Source organism: Malus domestica, chromosome 03 (genome assembly GCF_042453785.1).
Source record: "Malus domestica chromosome 03, GDT2T_hap1".
NCBI classification, from domain to species: Eukaryota; Viridiplantae; Streptophyta; class Magnoliopsida; order Rosales; family Rosaceae; genus Malus; species Malus domestica.
The window spans coordinates 29,179,800-29,197,160 of NC_091663.1; the positions used below are offsets into that span (position 1 = coordinate 29,179,800).

Below are 17,361 nucleotides of genomic sequence, written 5' to 3' on the forward strand. Positions count from 1 at the left end.
AGAGTTTAAAATTAACAAATTTTGTATTGAATTCCGTTGTTCTTTTAGATTAACCAAATAAGAAAATTCACAAATTTTAAAAAATAAAATCTCATAATTTCAATTTCTGTCATTTTAAAATTTCTTAGTAAATGACAAATTGCAAATTGGATGACACTATCAGTGTGGTTAGAAATGGCCAATGATCTGCTGCTTTGTTTATCTGATACGGTATCATAGTGGGTTTGATTGTGGTTCCTAAAGGTCCATGTTGTGTCCGAGTTATTGAGTTTAATGTAACACCATGCTTTCGCACTTAATGATCGATGTAGGATTAGTTGCATATGTGGCACACTATGTAGTAGTCCTATGTAACGAAGCGCGTTGAATATATGTCCCACATCAAAAATTTTATAAAAATAAAATACAATATATAATTGTTTGGTTCCGCTTCTAAAGTTGTCCAAACCTTTTGTGTAAGGACAAGGATTGGTTGCCCTACCACTTCCGGTGTCCTCCCGTGCCCTCCTGTTTGTGTGGTCACCGTTAAGCCACGTTAACATTTTATATTACTATTCATTTTTGTCTTATTATCTTTATAAAAATATAAAATGTTGACGTGACTTAATTGTGACTACACAAAACATAATAGCATGAGAGGGTAGACAATCCTTGTCCTTTGTGTAAAACTACCACACTTAATGTTATGTACAATTGGCAATATGCAAGTTGAAGGACGATATCATGTAAATTATAAGTGTGTCAATGACTCATCTCTTTGAATATCTGACAAATGTATCATCAAGATTTTCTAGAAGCCTAATATCATTTTTTTTTCTTTCTTAAAAATAAAAAAGGATTTTCTAGAAGCCTAATATTTTTCCAACAATGCCAACCTGACCTATATTAAAAAAAAAAAGGGTGACGAATTGAACGTGGACAAGTTTGATTTATTTGTATTAGTCAAAAAGCCAGTGGAAACACCCTGACATTTAATGCTATCGGACTGCTCTGAAAGTAACATGTACCTACCCTTCTTTCTTTTATTTTGGATAATTGAGCACTTTAGACTAATGCCATCAATAGGGTTTAGTAGCAAAACTTTTAGTAGTAAAACTTCGATTGTCTGCTCTCTCCATCTCCTACTCTTTCTATGTTATCTTATATTTTGTAATTAAACCACGTTAACATTTTATATTGAATTTTTTTTTATAAAAATAATAAGACAAAAAACAATTTGAATATAAAATGTTGACGTGACTTAATTATGACTACAAAAATAAAAGGGTATGAGATGAGGAGGGTAGACAATCCATATCCTTAGTAGCAAGGACTTGTCACTTAAGAGCAACTCCACCCATAGAGCCATCCCCCCTGGCAATCCACTATTGAATCCATCCTATTGAACAATAACTGCCTTTAATGAATAGTAACTGCCCTTAATGAACAGTAATTGTCATTTGCATCTCCACCATTAGAGCCCTCCCCCCTGGCAATAGGCAATAAAATATTAGTTTTTTTGTTTGTTTAAATAATACAAAATAAAATTATTTGTAATTTCGAATAAAATTTTTTAAATCATTCTCGTTGCGCCACGTGTCATTGTATCTAAAAATAATATCTTTAATTCTTTTGCCAAGAAAGTAATGATGAAAACAAAAAATGTTTTTTTTTTCTTCCTGTAATACAACACCTATCATAGAAAAAGTGAAAATAATGCATATAGATAAAAAAAAATTAAAAAAACCGGACCCAGCCTGACACAAAAAATGGTTTTTTTTTTCTCCCTTGCGTCAGCATGACCCCTCCCCCCTCGGGCAGCAGGCCTGTCAATTTTCCACAAGCCTGCAACTCGGGCTCCCACCCTCACTCGGGTCCTTCAACGCTGGACCTCCTCCCACTGGCCCTCGGGCCCTTTCCTGGAGCCTGTCCCCCGAGCAAACTCCATGAGTGGAGTTGCTCTAGGGTTTCACAACACGAGACACTCAAATCCTTGGCATTGATGCCAGATGACATAATCTTAATGGCCTTAATGGGACACAGGGCGCATCTGCAGTTGTTTCTTCTTAAAATTATAACATTTTGCATGCACCTTTCAATCGATCGTGGCGTTTTACATCTATAATAAGATATTATATGAGATAAAAAAAATACATGATACTGTAGTATTGGTTTTACCAACCAACCATAACGTCTTAAATGATACTGTAGTATTGGTTTTACCAACCAACCATAACGTCTTAAGTGATACTGTAGTTTTGGTTTTACCAACCAACCATAACGTCTTAAGGGTGTACATTGAAGAAAGTTGAGATTCCACCATAAAATTAATTGGTAATATAAGGAGTAGTCCAACTAACTATAAGCACATGCAACATCCCTCAACTCATCAATATGAAATTCATTTTCAAGATACATAGCCATTCTCCAAATTAGAGTATCACGGGAACGATAAATATCTACTTTAGTAGTTTTAACCGTTAAATCTTGATTAGTGTAAGCTTTGATGAAATTTAATGGTGAAAAATCCTTTTAAGTTCAAAATCCCCTAATAATTCAATTTTAGCTCAACTAGTGGGGCCAAGGTGGGCCAAAAGTCACCGGAATTGGGGTTCCTGGTGAATGCCCTAAAATCCATTTTGCCTTGAAACACTGTTCCGGTTTTACCCTCACTTAATTTCTGTTATTTCAAGTCTGCCACTGTTTGTGTACACCAAATATTTGTTTCTCTGTTTCTTCGTCCTGCCTTCTCTCTTCCCTTCCGCGCGCAACTCACCACGCCTTCCAACCACGACCGAAATTCCTGCCGATCGCCGGCGAATTGGGCCCCTCCGTTACCTGGAAACAACTTCTCTCACTCTTAGGAGATACGTTAAGGTATTGCATGCTCAATATTAGTTCATTTTAAGATGAATATTGAAGGAAACTGTATACTCTGCATATGAATGCCCTTAAGCTGGAGGGCTTGTCTAAGGTTTTGTGTGTGTGTGTATATATCTGTAACTTTGCATCAACATATTCAAGTTTTGCATGCTCGAATCTCCCCCTAGACCGAGGAGTTCCATAAACCCAGCTCGCGGTGGGTTTTTCCGACGAAGATCTGAGTTTTCTCCGACCGGTTTCAGGCCTTTCCGACCTTTTTTGGGTTCGGCGAAGGTGATATTCTTACTCTACACTCTCAAATTTGCTTAGGTTGTGAATTTGGTGTGCAATGGTTGAGTTTTAAAGCTAATCGAAATCAATTTACTGTTCATACAAACAGCAGTATTAGGAATCGCATGCTTATGATTTCATATTTATGAAAATATTTTACTCATGTCTTTATCGGATCCATTTACCTTTTTTTTTTTCTTCTAGAATTCTTCTTTTAAATTTGCTGGGTTTAGGACAATCTTTCTTTTGAAGTTATGGGTTCTTTTGATATGATTTTTTTTATCTGAATTATTCATTTAATTTCTGAGATCTTTTATCAAATCTCCAAATTGACTCATAATGATTAGGCTAGAAACAGATGCTGTAAATCAGTTTTGGTGGAGGAGTTGTTCCGCAGCCTGAGGAAGAACAGAAGAATGTTTTTGAAATAAGGTCTGATCGAAACTTTTCTATAAAATTTCACAATTTTTGAGTTTTAAGCCATTCAAATTGGTTTGTTAAGTAGGTTACCTATTGAGTTTTAAGCCATTCAAATTCACATCTGCCTACATTAATCTATTAAGTAGGTTACTTATTGATTTTTTTTTTTGGGGATTTTGTGTACAGAGTGCTGTGTTGGAACCAGCAATGCAAGGGCGAGATCTGATCGATTGCACTTGAACAAGGTTTGTTTCTCGAATCACATTCATTAGTTAGATTATTAATTTGCTTAGATAGGGGTTTTCAATATGATTTTGTAATTTCCCTTGATTAGAGAACAAAAATTAATAAATCACAAGAAATGGAGCAATTGGAAACATGGCTGCAAGTGATAAGCCAGAGTCTTTGTTTTAAATAACTATACTACTTTTTGTCATGTAATATAAAAATGTAAATAGCACTCTTTAACTGTGCCATATCAGCATCCTCAATTTTCTCATGTAATATATGTATATAACCCTACTCTTGGGCACATATTTTCTCACGTATATATGCCCTACTTTTTACACGTTTAAGACAGTTTTGAAACCCACAGCATCGCGCGGGCTTCACTGCTTGTGTTATCTAATCTTGTTCTTATGTTTATTTTCTTCTGGCAAAATTTTATCTAAATCTGCTAAACTTCATATTTGCAGAGTGCAGTTAGTAGCAGTAGCATATAGATTATACATACAACTCCAAGACCAGAAAACAATGGACACCATTTTTTCAGTCATGTTCATTGCAATTCATGTGTCCCTCTCTTTCTTCAAACCCTCACCTGCAGCTGAAGCTATTACTCAATCCCAAACCCTGAGAGATGGCAGATTTCAATTGGGTTTTTTCAAGTCTGGTGTTTACGGGAGTCTACTGGCTTCAGCTTCAAGAGACAGTTGTGACAATACCATCCGTTGCGGCCCCAACGGAATGTGTGACATTAGCAATTCAGAGGTTTGCAGCTGCTTAAAAGGATTCCAACCAAAAGACCCTCAGAATTGGAAATATGCAGATAATTCGGCAGGTTGCGTGCGTGTTAAGCCGCTGACGTGCCAAACCAGAGATGTGTTTTTTAAATATGAGGGTGTGAAGTTGCCGGATGCCACAAATTCTCGGGTGGAACAAAGTAGGAGTGTTGAGGAATGCAAGGCAAGTTGCTTGAATAACTGTTCTTGTATTGCTTATGCAAGCTCTAGTGTCAAAGGAGGAGGCATTGACTGCACTGTTTGGTTTGGTGATCTGATCAGACTTAGGCAGCTTCCTGACAGCGGGCAGGATCTATATGTTCGAGTGCTTGCTTCTGATTCAAGTATGTGAAACCCTTATTTTCTTTCTCCTTAATAAGTATTTAGGAGTGCTAGTGACATCAAATCATTGTTTAACTGTTCTACTTGCCCCGCTTTATGTTCGTCTATACTTTTTGAACCCTACTCCCCCAGCTTTATGTTCTTCTCATAATTTTTTCATTGATGATGAGGTTGAAGTTTTGACTATAGTGTTGCTTTGCCCTGTTGAATTGACTATGGTACAGAAAATTCGTCTAAGACGAAGATAATAGCGATAGCTGTATCCGCTGTTTCCATTGTTTTGGGGATTTTCTTAGCCATCTACTACTCTTACAGAAGGAGGCAAAAGTTCAGAGGTAACATTTCATTAACCACAACCACATTCAACTTTGTAAAGCACATGTCCGTTAGTCCTATATATCATCGTGTTTCCGAATTGGGAAATTCAGGTTTAGGAGTTCCCATGCAGTTTGTTGTAACTGAGCTTCTGTTTCGACACTAATATGCATACAACAAAAATATGGAAAGTTTAAGAGAGTAGCTATATGTGCGAGTATATTAAATGTTCTTAATCTCTTCAGTTACATGTCCTTTAGTATATTTTCATATGGATGGAGCTCGAACATATGATCTAACTTCTGATTCACACATAACGTATCAAATTTAGTCCTCCACTGTTTTTTCTATTTTAGTTAAGACAACTTTTCTGATTATTGCATTTGATGATTACATATTTCTTCTTCTTTGTATTAGAGAAACTGGGGAGAGATGGAATGATGGGTCAGAACACTGCAGGACAGAAAGAAGACCTGGAGCTACCATTGTTTAGCTTGTCCACATTAATCACAGCGACTGATAACTTCTCGTTCAACACGAAGCTTGGAGAAGGTGGTTTTGGATCTGTGTACAAGGTAAATTTCTAATATTGTGCACATATATAAGAAGCGTCAACTCGAGGGATTTAACTGTTTTGTTCAAAACTTCGTAATCCTTTCAATAAAGAGAATTTACAGGGTCGACTAGAAGATGGCCAAGAAATGGCGGTGAAGAGACTCTCACAAAGTTCTGGTCAAGGGCAGGCCGAGTTCAAAAATGAAGTTATACTGATAGCCAAACTTCAGCACCGGAATCTTGTAAAGCTTATTGGTTGTTGCATTGAGGGAGAAGAGAAATTGCTGATTTATGAATACATGCCAAACAAAAGCTTGGACTTCTACATTTTTGGTTCGGATTCTTTAAAACTTAATAATACTGTTCGAATTAGTTTTAGTACTACAAATATCGTATAATAGGTTCTAAGACTCTTGAATTTGCATCTTTGAGAATTTAAATTTTAGTGACATGGATTTAAACTTGCTAGATCAAACTCAAGGTAGAAAGTTGGATTGGTCTCGACGCTTCCACATTATCCGTGGGATCGCTAGGGGACTTCTCTATCTGCATCAAGATTCCAGACTGAGGATTATTCATAGAGATCTTAAAGCCAGTAATGTGCTGCTTGACAAAGATATGAACCCGAAAATCTCAGACTTTGGCATGGCTAGACTTTTTGGAGGAGATCAAACTGAAGCAGTTACAAAACGAGTTGTTGGAACCTAGTAAGTATTACAATGCATCTCTGTCTATTATCTACTATAGCATACTACTTTCATAATTTAAGTGTTTTGTTTCTTGTGACATACGACAGTGGCTATATGGCACCAGAATATGCGATTGATGGTCATTTCTCTATAAAATCCGATGTTTTCAGCTTCGGTATTTTACTGCTGGAGACACTAAGTGGAAAGAGAAGTAGAGGGTTTTATGATCCAAATCACAATCTCAACCTAATTGGACATGTGAGCATCAACTATTGAATTCCTCATTTACTTGTGTGTTGATTTTGTGACTGACGATTTGACATGATATATGTGCCTCAGGCGTGGCGGTTGTGGAAAGAAGGGCGGTCCTTAGAGCTGATTGATGAATACTTAACGGACTCATGCAGTCTATCGGAAGTCTTGCGTTGCATACATGTTAGTCTTTTATGCGTGCAACATCTTCCAGAAGACAGGCCAACCATGTCATCGGTGGTTCTGATGTTAGGTGGTGAGAGTGCATTGCCTCAACCCAAAAAGCCAGGTTTCTTTATAGGAAAATATTCATCATCTGAAGCAGAATCTTCGAGTAAAAACGAAACATTTTCCCTTTCCGGTGTGATGAAAGAAACATTTTCAACGACTGAATCTTCCATATCCGTGTTGGAGCCTCGATAAGATTCACTAATTATCACATAACTCGCTTTTGCATTCTGAAAAATGCAGAACTGGGAGACGAGAACTCAGACAAGTATTTCTATTTGTGGCAGAGCTTCGGCTCTCCTTCGGATACATATTTACTAAAGGAACTGAGTGAAGCTTGGCAGCTGGGACTTAAAAGATTGGTATTGAGTTTTTATCAATCTAATTACCTGTTAAGGTTTGAGACACCTGATCCAACGGATTACTACTAGTTAGTCCAACACTGATATCGTTCTCAAATTAATTACATGCACGGCCCAATAGTCAAGAGATTTTATAAAAGACCACAACAAATTCGTAGTGTAATCATTTATGTAAATATTGTATTTTAGTTTGTCAAGTTCCCAACGCGTGATAAAACTATCTCCTATCTCTCCATTATTACTTGCTTGAGCTCTACTCATGGACATGGCCACCCCTGGCCCAGAGCCAGTAGGGCACTGTCTGGGGCCCGAAATATCGGAGGCACCAAAAATATACTTTATGTGAGTTTTTGTTATATTCGCATAGATATTAAGCAGTTTGATTAATTATCCAAGTGTTTCTTTAGTAGCAGTGGTTTTTGTTGCATTTAGAATGTGTGTTTGATTGATTCCTCTTAATGTCTCTCTTTCTTTATTTTTTTTTAAATTATTTAACAGACACATGAGCATTTTTCTTTTCTATGGGCACCTAATTATTTCCCAATTATTTTTTATAAGAATTTCCCTATTATATTTAGTCCATGTGTATTAAAAACGAAAAAAAAAACTAGTAAATGAACAGTGCCTCATTTCTAAAACGATTTAAATTTAAACTTTCTTTATCTAATAGTGATTCAATGCCAAATTTTTTTAATGAATCATCAAATTAACATCCAAACTCAAAATCTTGTCAGATTTTTGCAACCGTGTTGTCGCCACAAAGTGTTAGTGTTTTGTGTTAGGGTACTTTATATGACTCAACTCACGTGCACTACATGTGTACAACTTAAGACACATAGCTGCTATAACAACTGTCATTCATATAGCCTATGAGCTATTTCTAGTCTTATTTGTTCATTACAAACAATAACATAAGAACAAATAAACCCATAAACTCAACCTTTAAACAAATTGTAATATGCACAAATGCCTATATCTTTTGTACATTTTTAGGGTGTTAGAAGGTATTCATCTCTCAATCCTTAACTCTCCAATTTATTTTATGTTGACTTTTAATCTTGGCATCGTTTATTTATTTAGTCATGGTCTCTAGATCACATAGGTTTCCTCCCATTCGGTTGTAATCCTTTTTTAGTTGACATACATTATTTTCTAATTGTTAATAAAGTTAATTAGTTTGTAAAACGAATGTCTATTAATCAATCTACAAAATCACCATTTGAAATTTCACCACGAACATTTGAAAACTCAGGACCGACCCTGCTCATAGAACGGGGCAAATGGAACTCGAAATGTCTTTGCTTGGGTGCAAAGAGACTTGTGTGACAAGTATAGAAATTTGCATCATTGGGGAGTCTGGTGTTTGCCAATGTTTAATAGGCTTCTAGCTTTAAAACCCCACAATTAGCAAGCAAAAAGAGGCTTAGTTTGTGACCAGGTGGTTGCTTATTGATTTGTTCTCATGACGATTCCAATGTTTCATTGCATTGAGCTCATGATTGTATATCATGGGTTTCCAATAATCATAAAACCTTAACGCATACGATAAGATTGCTTCCACACTTGTCAAGGTGTTTCTATTTTAAATGGCAGTGACCCATTGAGCCTCCATTTATTTTATTTGAGAGAACTTTACAATAGTCTTTGAAACTTTTACTCTAGTTTATAATTGATCATTGTACTAAAAATTTGTTAAATAACTTTGCTGAACTTAACAAAATGTGCGTCATTTGATGGCAAAGTCTGATTCCAATGGTACATGTTCTGTTTGAAAGTGGTTTTAAAATAATTAAAAGTACTTTTGACCAAAAAGGTAGAAGTGCTTTTGAGTTTAAAAAAGCACTTGATGTGCTTCTTGTATAGGCAATTTTACTGTAAGTAATTTTTAAAGAAGCAATTCCAAACGAGCTCAAAGACCTCAATTAACAAACTTTTAGTTTAAGAATCATATCCAAACTACAATGAAAGTTCAAGAATCAATTTTAAATTTTATTTTATTGATTTAGACGAGAGATATTGTCCTACTGACAAAAGAGGAACCGCACACAGATCATTAAGAGCAAGAGTAAATGCTATTAACTACTTGAACTATAAGGTCTTTGCTAACAACAACGACAACCTAATTTGCAATTTGAATATAACACGGCAGAAGAAAAACTGAACAATGAACCAGGTCCACGATGCAAGAATAAACGCTCTTAATTAAAGGGAAAATGATTAGTGAGCAAACTAATCAATCATAACAGATGATAATATCATCCTCTACTTAAAGAAAAGAGAATGAAATTTAGGAGAAGACTTAGAGTGGGTCAAATAAGCAAAGAAGAATCTCCAAAAGAGCCCATAAATTATTTCTAGATCATAAAATGGGCTCAATACACAAGACCTGGTCAAATATAAATAACACATTGGACCTTCAAAATTCCACAAACAATGCCCCAACGCAACACAAAAAAAACAAGCACAGCTTGGAGCACTTAAACAATAAACCAAAGGGAAATAATGAAGTGAGACAGACCGAGACCAGAAAAACCCCCAAGCCACCACCACCACCACCACCAAGACCGAAAAATAAAAAACAATGGAGAACGGTCACGATTGGAAAGTCGCGGAGAAATTCTCAGGGTTGACGGTTTCCGCCGCCGACCCAATTCCTTCTTCTACCCCCACCGCCACCCCAAACAATCAAGACAGCAGCTTGATTCAGGTTATGAACGCCATGGAAGCTGCGGAGGCCACAATCAAGCAGCAGGTGGAAGAGAACATCCGATTGAGGAATCAGCTCGAACACAAGATTCTCGAGTTGCACAGGTACAAGCTCCAAGAATCCATGGCTGCCCAGTTGCCGCCTTCTGCCCGCGGATCTCAGGACCAAGCTCATCAGGTAGTTGACCCCGGCGTCGATAATCGAATCGAGAGGATTGCGAATCACGGTTCTGCACAGCATAGTCGCGGGGAATCGGAAACAAGAGAGACCCAATTAGGCGGCGGCGAAATCAATGGAGGGATGAAGGTGGTTCGGGTTTCGGGTACTCCGCGGGCGGCTGATAACGCAAGCAGCGGGATATCGAGATTGTCGTCGCCGTCCACCACGACGTCGTTGTCGCCAGGTAGGTCGAGCCCGGAGGGGGATTACGGAAATGGGTTGATGCCATTGACCGAATCGAACAACCCTAATAGCAGCATGTGGAAGAAGGATCTGGTTGCTAGGGTTCATGAGCACGAGCAAGAAATTATGCAATTGCGAAAGCATTTGGGGGATTATTCGATCAAAGAGGCGGAAATTCGGAACGAAAAGTATGTGCTGGAGAAGCGCATTGCTTACATGCGCTTGGCGTTTGATCAGCAGCAGCAGGACCTTGTGGATGCTGCATCAAAGTCTCTATCTTACAGGCAAGACATAATTGAGGAGAACATTCGGCTCGCTTACGCCGTGCAGGATGCGCAGCAGGAGAGATCGACGTTTGTTTCGTCTTTGCTGCCGATTCTGGCTGAGTACTCGTTGCAGCCACCCGTCCCCGATGCGCAATCAATTGTTGGTAATGTGAAGGTTTTGTTTAGGCATTTGCAGGAGAAGTTGCTTCTTACTGAGTCCAAATTGAAGGAGTTGCAGTATCAGTTAACGCCTTGGCGATCAGATTCGAATCAGCAGCCTAATAATGTTAATGTTTCTGCGCCGCAGTTATCACCACCGCCACCACCTCAGTCCGTTGCTGGAGCAGCATTGCTGAATGTAAGCAGAAATGCTCTTGAAATGGTTGCTCAGAATCAGCAAGCATATTCTTACATTGGTGGAAGCAGGGCGCTTGCTACCTCTGATGCTCAGACAACCCCGGAATGGAATCCTCATCAGCAGAGTGGTTTTGGTGGGGTTGTCGCCAACAATGTGGAACACAATGACCTGGCCGTGGGGCATAGGTATTCCCCTGTTCCAAACCGGACTATTGCTGCCCAAGATGTTCCCATTAATCATGCTGTTGTTCCAGGTGATACGCAAGGAAATCGGCATAATGAAGTAACAAGCAATAGACAGGTGACATTTCGTGATCCTATCAGGAACACACACAGGGAGATGGATGATCAAGATGCAGAGGGAAACCACAATGAGAGAGATTCATCCAATTGGAGTGCAGGAACATCTCCTTATGCATCGCCACACAACGAATCCAGCTCCGCGTATCCCCATTTCCTACCGCCAGTTATGGAAGAGGGTTCTTCAACGTATTCAGAGGCTGCAGATGATGACCCGTTACCAGCTATAGAGGGCCTTCAAATATCGGGTGAAGCTTTTCCAGGACACGAGCTTCAAGCATGCGGATACTCCATCAACGGAACAACCAGCTGCAACTTTGAGTGGGTAAGACATCTCCAAGACGGATCGGTTAACTACATTGACGGAGCAAAGCAACCGAACTACCTTGTAACTGCTGATGATGTGGATTCATACCTTGCTATTGAAGTTCAGCCTCTGGACAACAGGAAGCGAAAGGGGGATCTCGTAAAGGTGTACGCCAACGACCACAAGAAGATAACTTGCGACCCCGAAGTGCAATCTCAGATAGAGAAGATTCTTCACAAGGGCCATGCCTCATTCAAGATATCCCAGTTCGCCGGGTACATCGACATATGGGAGCCTGCAACACTGGCCATAAAGAGGGGAGCTTACAGCATAAAGGGCAGTGGAGGACCAAGTGGAAGCGGAGTTGTAGTTGCAGAGAAGTTTTCTCCGAACACATTTGTCACAATCCCATATGGAAGTACAAACGAATTCGTAATCCATAGCGGCTCCGATAACGGAGGTGAGTATGCGTTGAAAACGGACAATGAGAGCTGTTCTAGAGATACAGTTGTGCTTACATTGAGATTGTTTATTCATAGGGCTGATGAGAGAAAGACTACAAAGAAAGGGAAAATAGGGACTTACTTTTTCAACAAGTATTTGTAGTAGGTGTTTCTTTAGGCTCAGAATTCGGCACGAGTGTGTGTTGTTATTTGTTTTTAGGCTAGTTTGGGTGTCCATTACATAATTTTTGGGATGTTGGGTGTGCAGTTGAAATCTGAATTTTTCTCGGTAGCTTTTTGATCAATTTTTTTGTGTGATAATTTATGCACCAAGAAGCCAAACAGATGAACTAAGAAACCAGTCGATAGTAAGCAGACATGTTATGCTTACTTACTACGTTTCGACCACTTTTCTTGTCACTCCGAAGTCTCAGATTTTCGGGTTCATCTCCTTATCAAGTAAAACATTACTTGCTTTAAGATCTCTGTGAATATTCCTCAATCTGCAATCTTGGTGGGAGACTCTTCACGAAAATTCTCATTAGCAAAACCACCTTCTCCCAGCTTCCTGTTGAATGCTAAGCTATCAGTGGCCGTGACTTTTGCGCACGGACTAAACAAATTCCTTCGTTTTTCCTCCCTGTTCTCTCTAGTATAAAGAGAAACTGCATATCTATGAATGAGAAGAAAAGGATCAAAACATTAGAGTAACTTCATATCTATTGAGTGAGCCATACCAGAGCAATTGCTCGAGCAAATGTCCCTGCATTCCACGAGACTCGAACTTCGGTTGGCCCGGGACTTTGTGGTATCTGGCAATTTCACCCCACCATATTTCACAAACCCATGTCTCTCTTGGCAGCTCAAAGGTTGAGTCCGCACGCATCCTTCTTGGTACTCTCCAAAGCTCCATTTTTCTGGCGCTTTCGGCTCGAAACCTTGGAAGCAACAGCTAGTAATGCCAACAGACTCGTACCGGATTGATAACCAAAACTTCGCTACAGGTAGTTTCTCGGGTTTCAATGTTTTGCTTCTCTTAGGACAAGATTGCCGGAATCCAAGAGCTGCAACACCAGATTCCGGGGATGTTTGGACAAAGATATTGACCAGGCAACAGCACAGCCTGAGGTGTTAATCGTAAAAAAAACCAGATGAATAACTGATGGTGTTGTGCTAGTTTGCAATCAAAGTAACATTTGGGAGTGATGGGACTGGACTGTTGTGCCAAATTCCCAAGAAGCGCTTCTGGGAAAAGCCGAAATCTGGGGACCACAAAATCCCTGTACAAAACTGCCACCTTGGAAATCAAGGTGCTGCCATCTAGGGATGGTTCGGTATGGGATTCCAAATCAAAAATAGGATTTCGAATCCCAAACCAAAATTTAAATATGGGATTCCGAACCCCAACCAAAATTTCTGTATTCTCAATTTTCGGAATTCTCGAAATGTTTTCGGTATTTCATATGGATCGGGATTGGATTTTCGGTTTTGGGCTTTTGGCTTTTTGGGTTGAAATTTGATATTTTTGGGCTATAGGCTAAAATTTGGGCTTTTGGCCTAAAATTTTGTTCCCTAATTTCATATCAATTGAAATTTAAGCTTTTTACCTAATACCAATTTGAAATTTCATACCAAGTCAAATTGATGTTCCAAAGTTCCAAACTGTATAATTTCAAATTTCTATTTCTAATATAGTCTACTATCAAATTACTTAAATCCAACATTCAACATGCATACAACTAAATATATATATATCTATCTATCTATTATTTTCCATTGATTTTCTAGTATATGCCTACTCATTTGAGTCTTTTAAAATTGCATATGTTTTGAGATTGGTAGATACATACGTACGTACATGCATACATACATAAAATGAAATTGTAGTGTGTGTATCTAAAGGGGAAAATAGAGTAATGTTAGGCATATCAAATTTTCTAGACCAAATTTGTTAACCATGTGGTGTGTCGCCAATATGAAATAAACTCATTAATCAACACTTAAATAATAATCCAATAATCAACAAATATATCATATGATTTATGAAATTTGGCCTAAATAGTTGGCATCACTGTGGGCTATATAGTACCATTGACCGTCACCGCTAGATTGTTGACTTATTTGGGCCCATGTTGGTGGAATATTGACTTGTTGGCTCCACAAATCAAAGCTAGAATGAGAATAACTTGTATGACTCACGATGATGTTCTATGTCAATAACAAAAGATACGTGAAATCTTTGTATTGTTGACACGAGACGCCATGTGATAGTGTACCTGCACCATGCAAGTCTGTGTGTGCAATTCCAATGGTTATTGCTTGGACTAAAAAATGAAGAATAAAATAAGAAAGTAAAGAAAAAAAATTTATTTTGAACCAATACAATCTCTTTCTATATCCAGCATATTCTCTACGTCCATATTATTTTTAATTCAAGAATCAATCTCTCCTTAAATTGAGTTCAAAACTTGTACCGGATGGATAGCCAAAACTTCGCTACAGGTAGTTTCTCGGGTTTCCATGTTTTGCTTCTCTTAGGACAAGATTGCGGAATCCAAGAGCTGCAATACAGGATTCCGGGGGTGTTTGGACAAAGATATTGGCCAGGCAACAGCACTGCCCGAGGTGTTAATCATATAAAAACCAGATGAGTAAACTGATGGGGTTGTGCTACTTGGACAAGGATTGTCTGTTCTCCTACTTCCGGTGTTTTTCCGTGCCCTCCTGTTTATGTGGTCACTGTTAAGCCACGTCAATATTTTATATTACTATTCATTTTTGTCTTATTATCTCTATAAAATAAATAATATAAAATATTGACTTGACTTAACTGTGACCACACAAAACAGAATAGACAATCCTTGTCCGGGCTAGTTTACGACCGAAGTAACATTTGGGAGTGATGGGACTGATCTGTTGTGCCAAATTCCCAAGAAGCACTTCTGGGAAAACCCGAAATCTGGGGGACTACAAAAGCCCAGTACAAAACTGCCACCTTGGAAATCAAGGTGCCGCCATGGCATCTCTGAGCCGTTGGGATTTTTAAGTAATGGAATTAGCTAGAATTGAGGGTTTGAAGAAAGAGGAGCAAACAAATTCCAACAAAAATGAAGGAAAAAACATTTTAATTTTCCATTGATTTTCTAGTACACGCCTACTCATTTGAGTCTTTTACAATTGCAGATGTTTTGAGATTGGTAGATACATACGTACGTACATGCATACATACATACAATGAAATTGTAGGGTGTGTATCTAAAGGGGAAAATAGAGTAATGTTAGGTAGATCAATTTTTTTAGACTAAATTTATTAACCATGTGGTGTGTCATAAATAGGAAATAAGCGCATTAATCAATACTTAAATAATAATCTAATCATCAACAACTATGTCATATAATTTATGAAATTTGATCTAAATAGTTGGCATCACTGTGGGCTATATAGTACCATTGACCGTCACCGTTAGATTGTTGACTTATTTGGGCCCATGTTGGTGGAATATTGACTTATTGGCCTCACAAATCAAAGCTGGAATGAGAATAACTTATATGACCCACGATGATGTTCTATGTCAATAATAAAAAACACGTGACAAAAATACAAATACATTTCTTTGTATTGCTGACACGGGATGCCATGTGATAGTGTACCTGCACCATGCAAGTTTGTGTGTGCAATTCCAATGGTTATTGCTTGGACTAAAAAATGAAGAATAAAATAAGAAAGTAAAGAATTTTTTTTTTAACCAATACAATCTCTTTCTATATCCAGCATATTCTCTATACGCATATTATTTTTAATTCAAGAATCAATCTCTATTTAAATTGAGTTCAAAACTTGAAGATCTGATTTTTGGTAAGGACAAAGGGGAGGTGACGTGCACAAGAATATAAAATAGGATCCATGCTGACGTGCACAGGAAAACTTGGTGGCAATTGAGTGGCTTGTGCCCATGCTCCTCCATATCTGGCTTCTGCCCATGATTTATACCGTATGTGAAAGTTCCTCGTTTCCCTTAACATTGGACAAAACTATGGCTGGAAAAAAAATCCGAACAACCCGAACCGAAATAATCCCGAACTTTTGGTACGGGATTCAGTTTCAACATATCTTTAGTTCGGTAATCCTGAACCGAACAACAATATATTTATATAATAGATATATATAATTTAAATTAGAGGTTATAAATTATCTGGACCGTTGAATTGGTTGAGATTTAATCTCAACCGTCCAATCTAAGTTAGGGTTTCACACACTCAGTCTTTCACATTTCTCATCGAAGCTTCAAGCCTCAACACTCTCATCTCTCCCGAGTTCTCATTTCTCCGCCTATGCATTTATAAGGTCAGTGGCTACGACTACTACCATAACGGCCGTCTCTGCATTTCCTGCCGCCGTTGCCCCTTTCTTCCCTCTCTTCCTCCTCCTCCTCTATCTCTTTTCGATTCCCAAAACTCCAAAACATAGCCCTTCTCTCCTTCGCGTTGTCTCTGCTCAACCCAAATCCTCCATTCCTAGTCGAATCCGAGCAAAAGCCATCCTTTCAGGTCTGTTGAAATGAATCAACTTTCTTGTTTCGTGATTAATTATGTGGTTTTTTTATTTATTAATGGGTTGTAATCTGATTCTTTATTTGATTTGAATTTTGTTATAGGTTATGCTTGTTTGATTGTTATGAGCTTTTCACAGAATTTTAATTTTGTTTTGAATTGCAGAGTGATGTTGCAATTCGGCTTCGTATGAATTGGATTTGTGCTTGACGGCCCAATCTCGATCCATCCCGATATCCTGAAAAAAAATTTGGGTATCTCGCAAAATTTGGTTTGATTTCAGGTTTTGAAATCTCGACTAAAAAATTATTGATTTGGGATTCGAACTTTGGATTTCGGTTCGGGATCTCGACCCAAACCAGCGTTAGACAAAACAATTGAAGGACTTCGGAGCATTTATTTGAGTTGATGGACTCAATTGTAAATTGCACAATTACAGGGACTAGCACATTTTTATTTCTTTTTGTTTTATCAGTTCTGTTTGGGTAAAATTGCGAATGTGGTCCTTTTTCAACAAATGGTAGAAAGTTGGAATTCTGAATATATTTTTTTATAACAAACAATATTATCAATACTAAAGGAGTAGGGGAGTGAGTTAAGCGTCACGATAGGTTAGTAATAATGTGGTTCAAATTCTTTTTTTACGAGAATCGAACTTAAGACGTCTCACACACAAGTGAAGAGGAATATCACTAGCCCGTAGTACTAAGTAACAAAATTCTGAATATTTTT

At 38.1% G+C, this 17,361-nt stretch overlaps 2 protein-coding genes across 10 annotated transcripts; both read left to right on the forward strand.

Moving 5' to 3' along the window:
* Nucleotides 1-2,685: 2,685 nt before the first annotated feature.
* On the forward strand, nucleotides 2,686-7,493 carry LOC139194513 (G-type lectin S-receptor-like serine/threonine-protein kinase SD1-1). Of its 9 annotated transcripts, none has more exons than XM_070819283.1 (11): nucleotides 2,686-2,856; nucleotides 3,030-3,135; nucleotides 3,491-3,564; nucleotides 3,739-3,797; nucleotides 4,248-4,897; nucleotides 5,120-5,230; nucleotides 5,628-5,785; nucleotides 5,888-6,098; nucleotides 6,235-6,472; nucleotides 6,562-6,712; nucleotides 6,794-7,493. In XM_070819283.1, the coding sequence occupies exons 5-11, from the start codon at nucleotides 4,306-4,308 to the stop codon at nucleotides 7,127-7,129; spliced, it is 1,797 nt and encodes a 598-aa protein (XP_070675384.1). In that variant the 5' UTR covers nucleotides 2,686-2,856; nucleotides 3,030-3,135; nucleotides 3,491-3,564; nucleotides 3,739-3,797; nucleotides 4,248-4,305; the 3' UTR covers nucleotides 7,130-7,493. The 9 variants fall into 9 exon arrangements, with proteins under 9 accessions (XP_070675384.1, XP_070675380.1, XP_070675383.1 ...); XM_070819279.1 differs by having other exon boundaries at nucleotides 2,715-2,856; nucleotides 3,004-3,135; nucleotides 3,480-3,564; XM_070819282.1 differs by having other exon boundaries at nucleotides 2,715-2,856; nucleotides 3,004-3,135.
* A 2,235-nt stretch (nucleotides 7,494-9,728) lies between these two features.
* Nucleotides 9,729-12,383, forward strand: LOC114819162 (uncharacterized). Its single transcript, XM_029100085.2, has one exon. It carries the CDS (start codon nucleotides 9,878-9,880, stop codon nucleotides 12,239-12,241), a length of 2,364 nt encoding a protein of 787 aa, XP_028955918.2. The 5' UTR covers nucleotides 9,729-9,877; the 3' UTR covers nucleotides 12,242-12,383.
* Nucleotides 12,384-17,361: the final 4,978 nt, after the last annotated feature.

Bases quoted from the DNA above. Each gene is read 5' to 3' on its own strand.
- LOC139194513 (XM_070819283.1), top strand. From the start codon at position 4,306: ATGGACACCATTTTTTCAGTCATGTTCATTGCAATTCATGTGTCCCTC. The intron at 5,231-5,627 runs GTAACATTTCAT...TCTTTGTATTAG, and splicing joins AAGGAGGCAAAAGTTCAGAG to AGAAACTGGGGAGAGATGGA. The intron at 6,713-6,793 runs GTGAGCATCAAC...TATGTGCCTCAG, and splicing joins ATCTCAACCTAATTGGACAT to GCGTGGCGGTTGTGGAAAGA.
- LOC114819162 (XM_029100085.2), top strand. From the start codon at position 9,878: ATGGAGAACGGTCACGATTGGAAAGTCGCGGAGAAATTCTCAGGGTTG.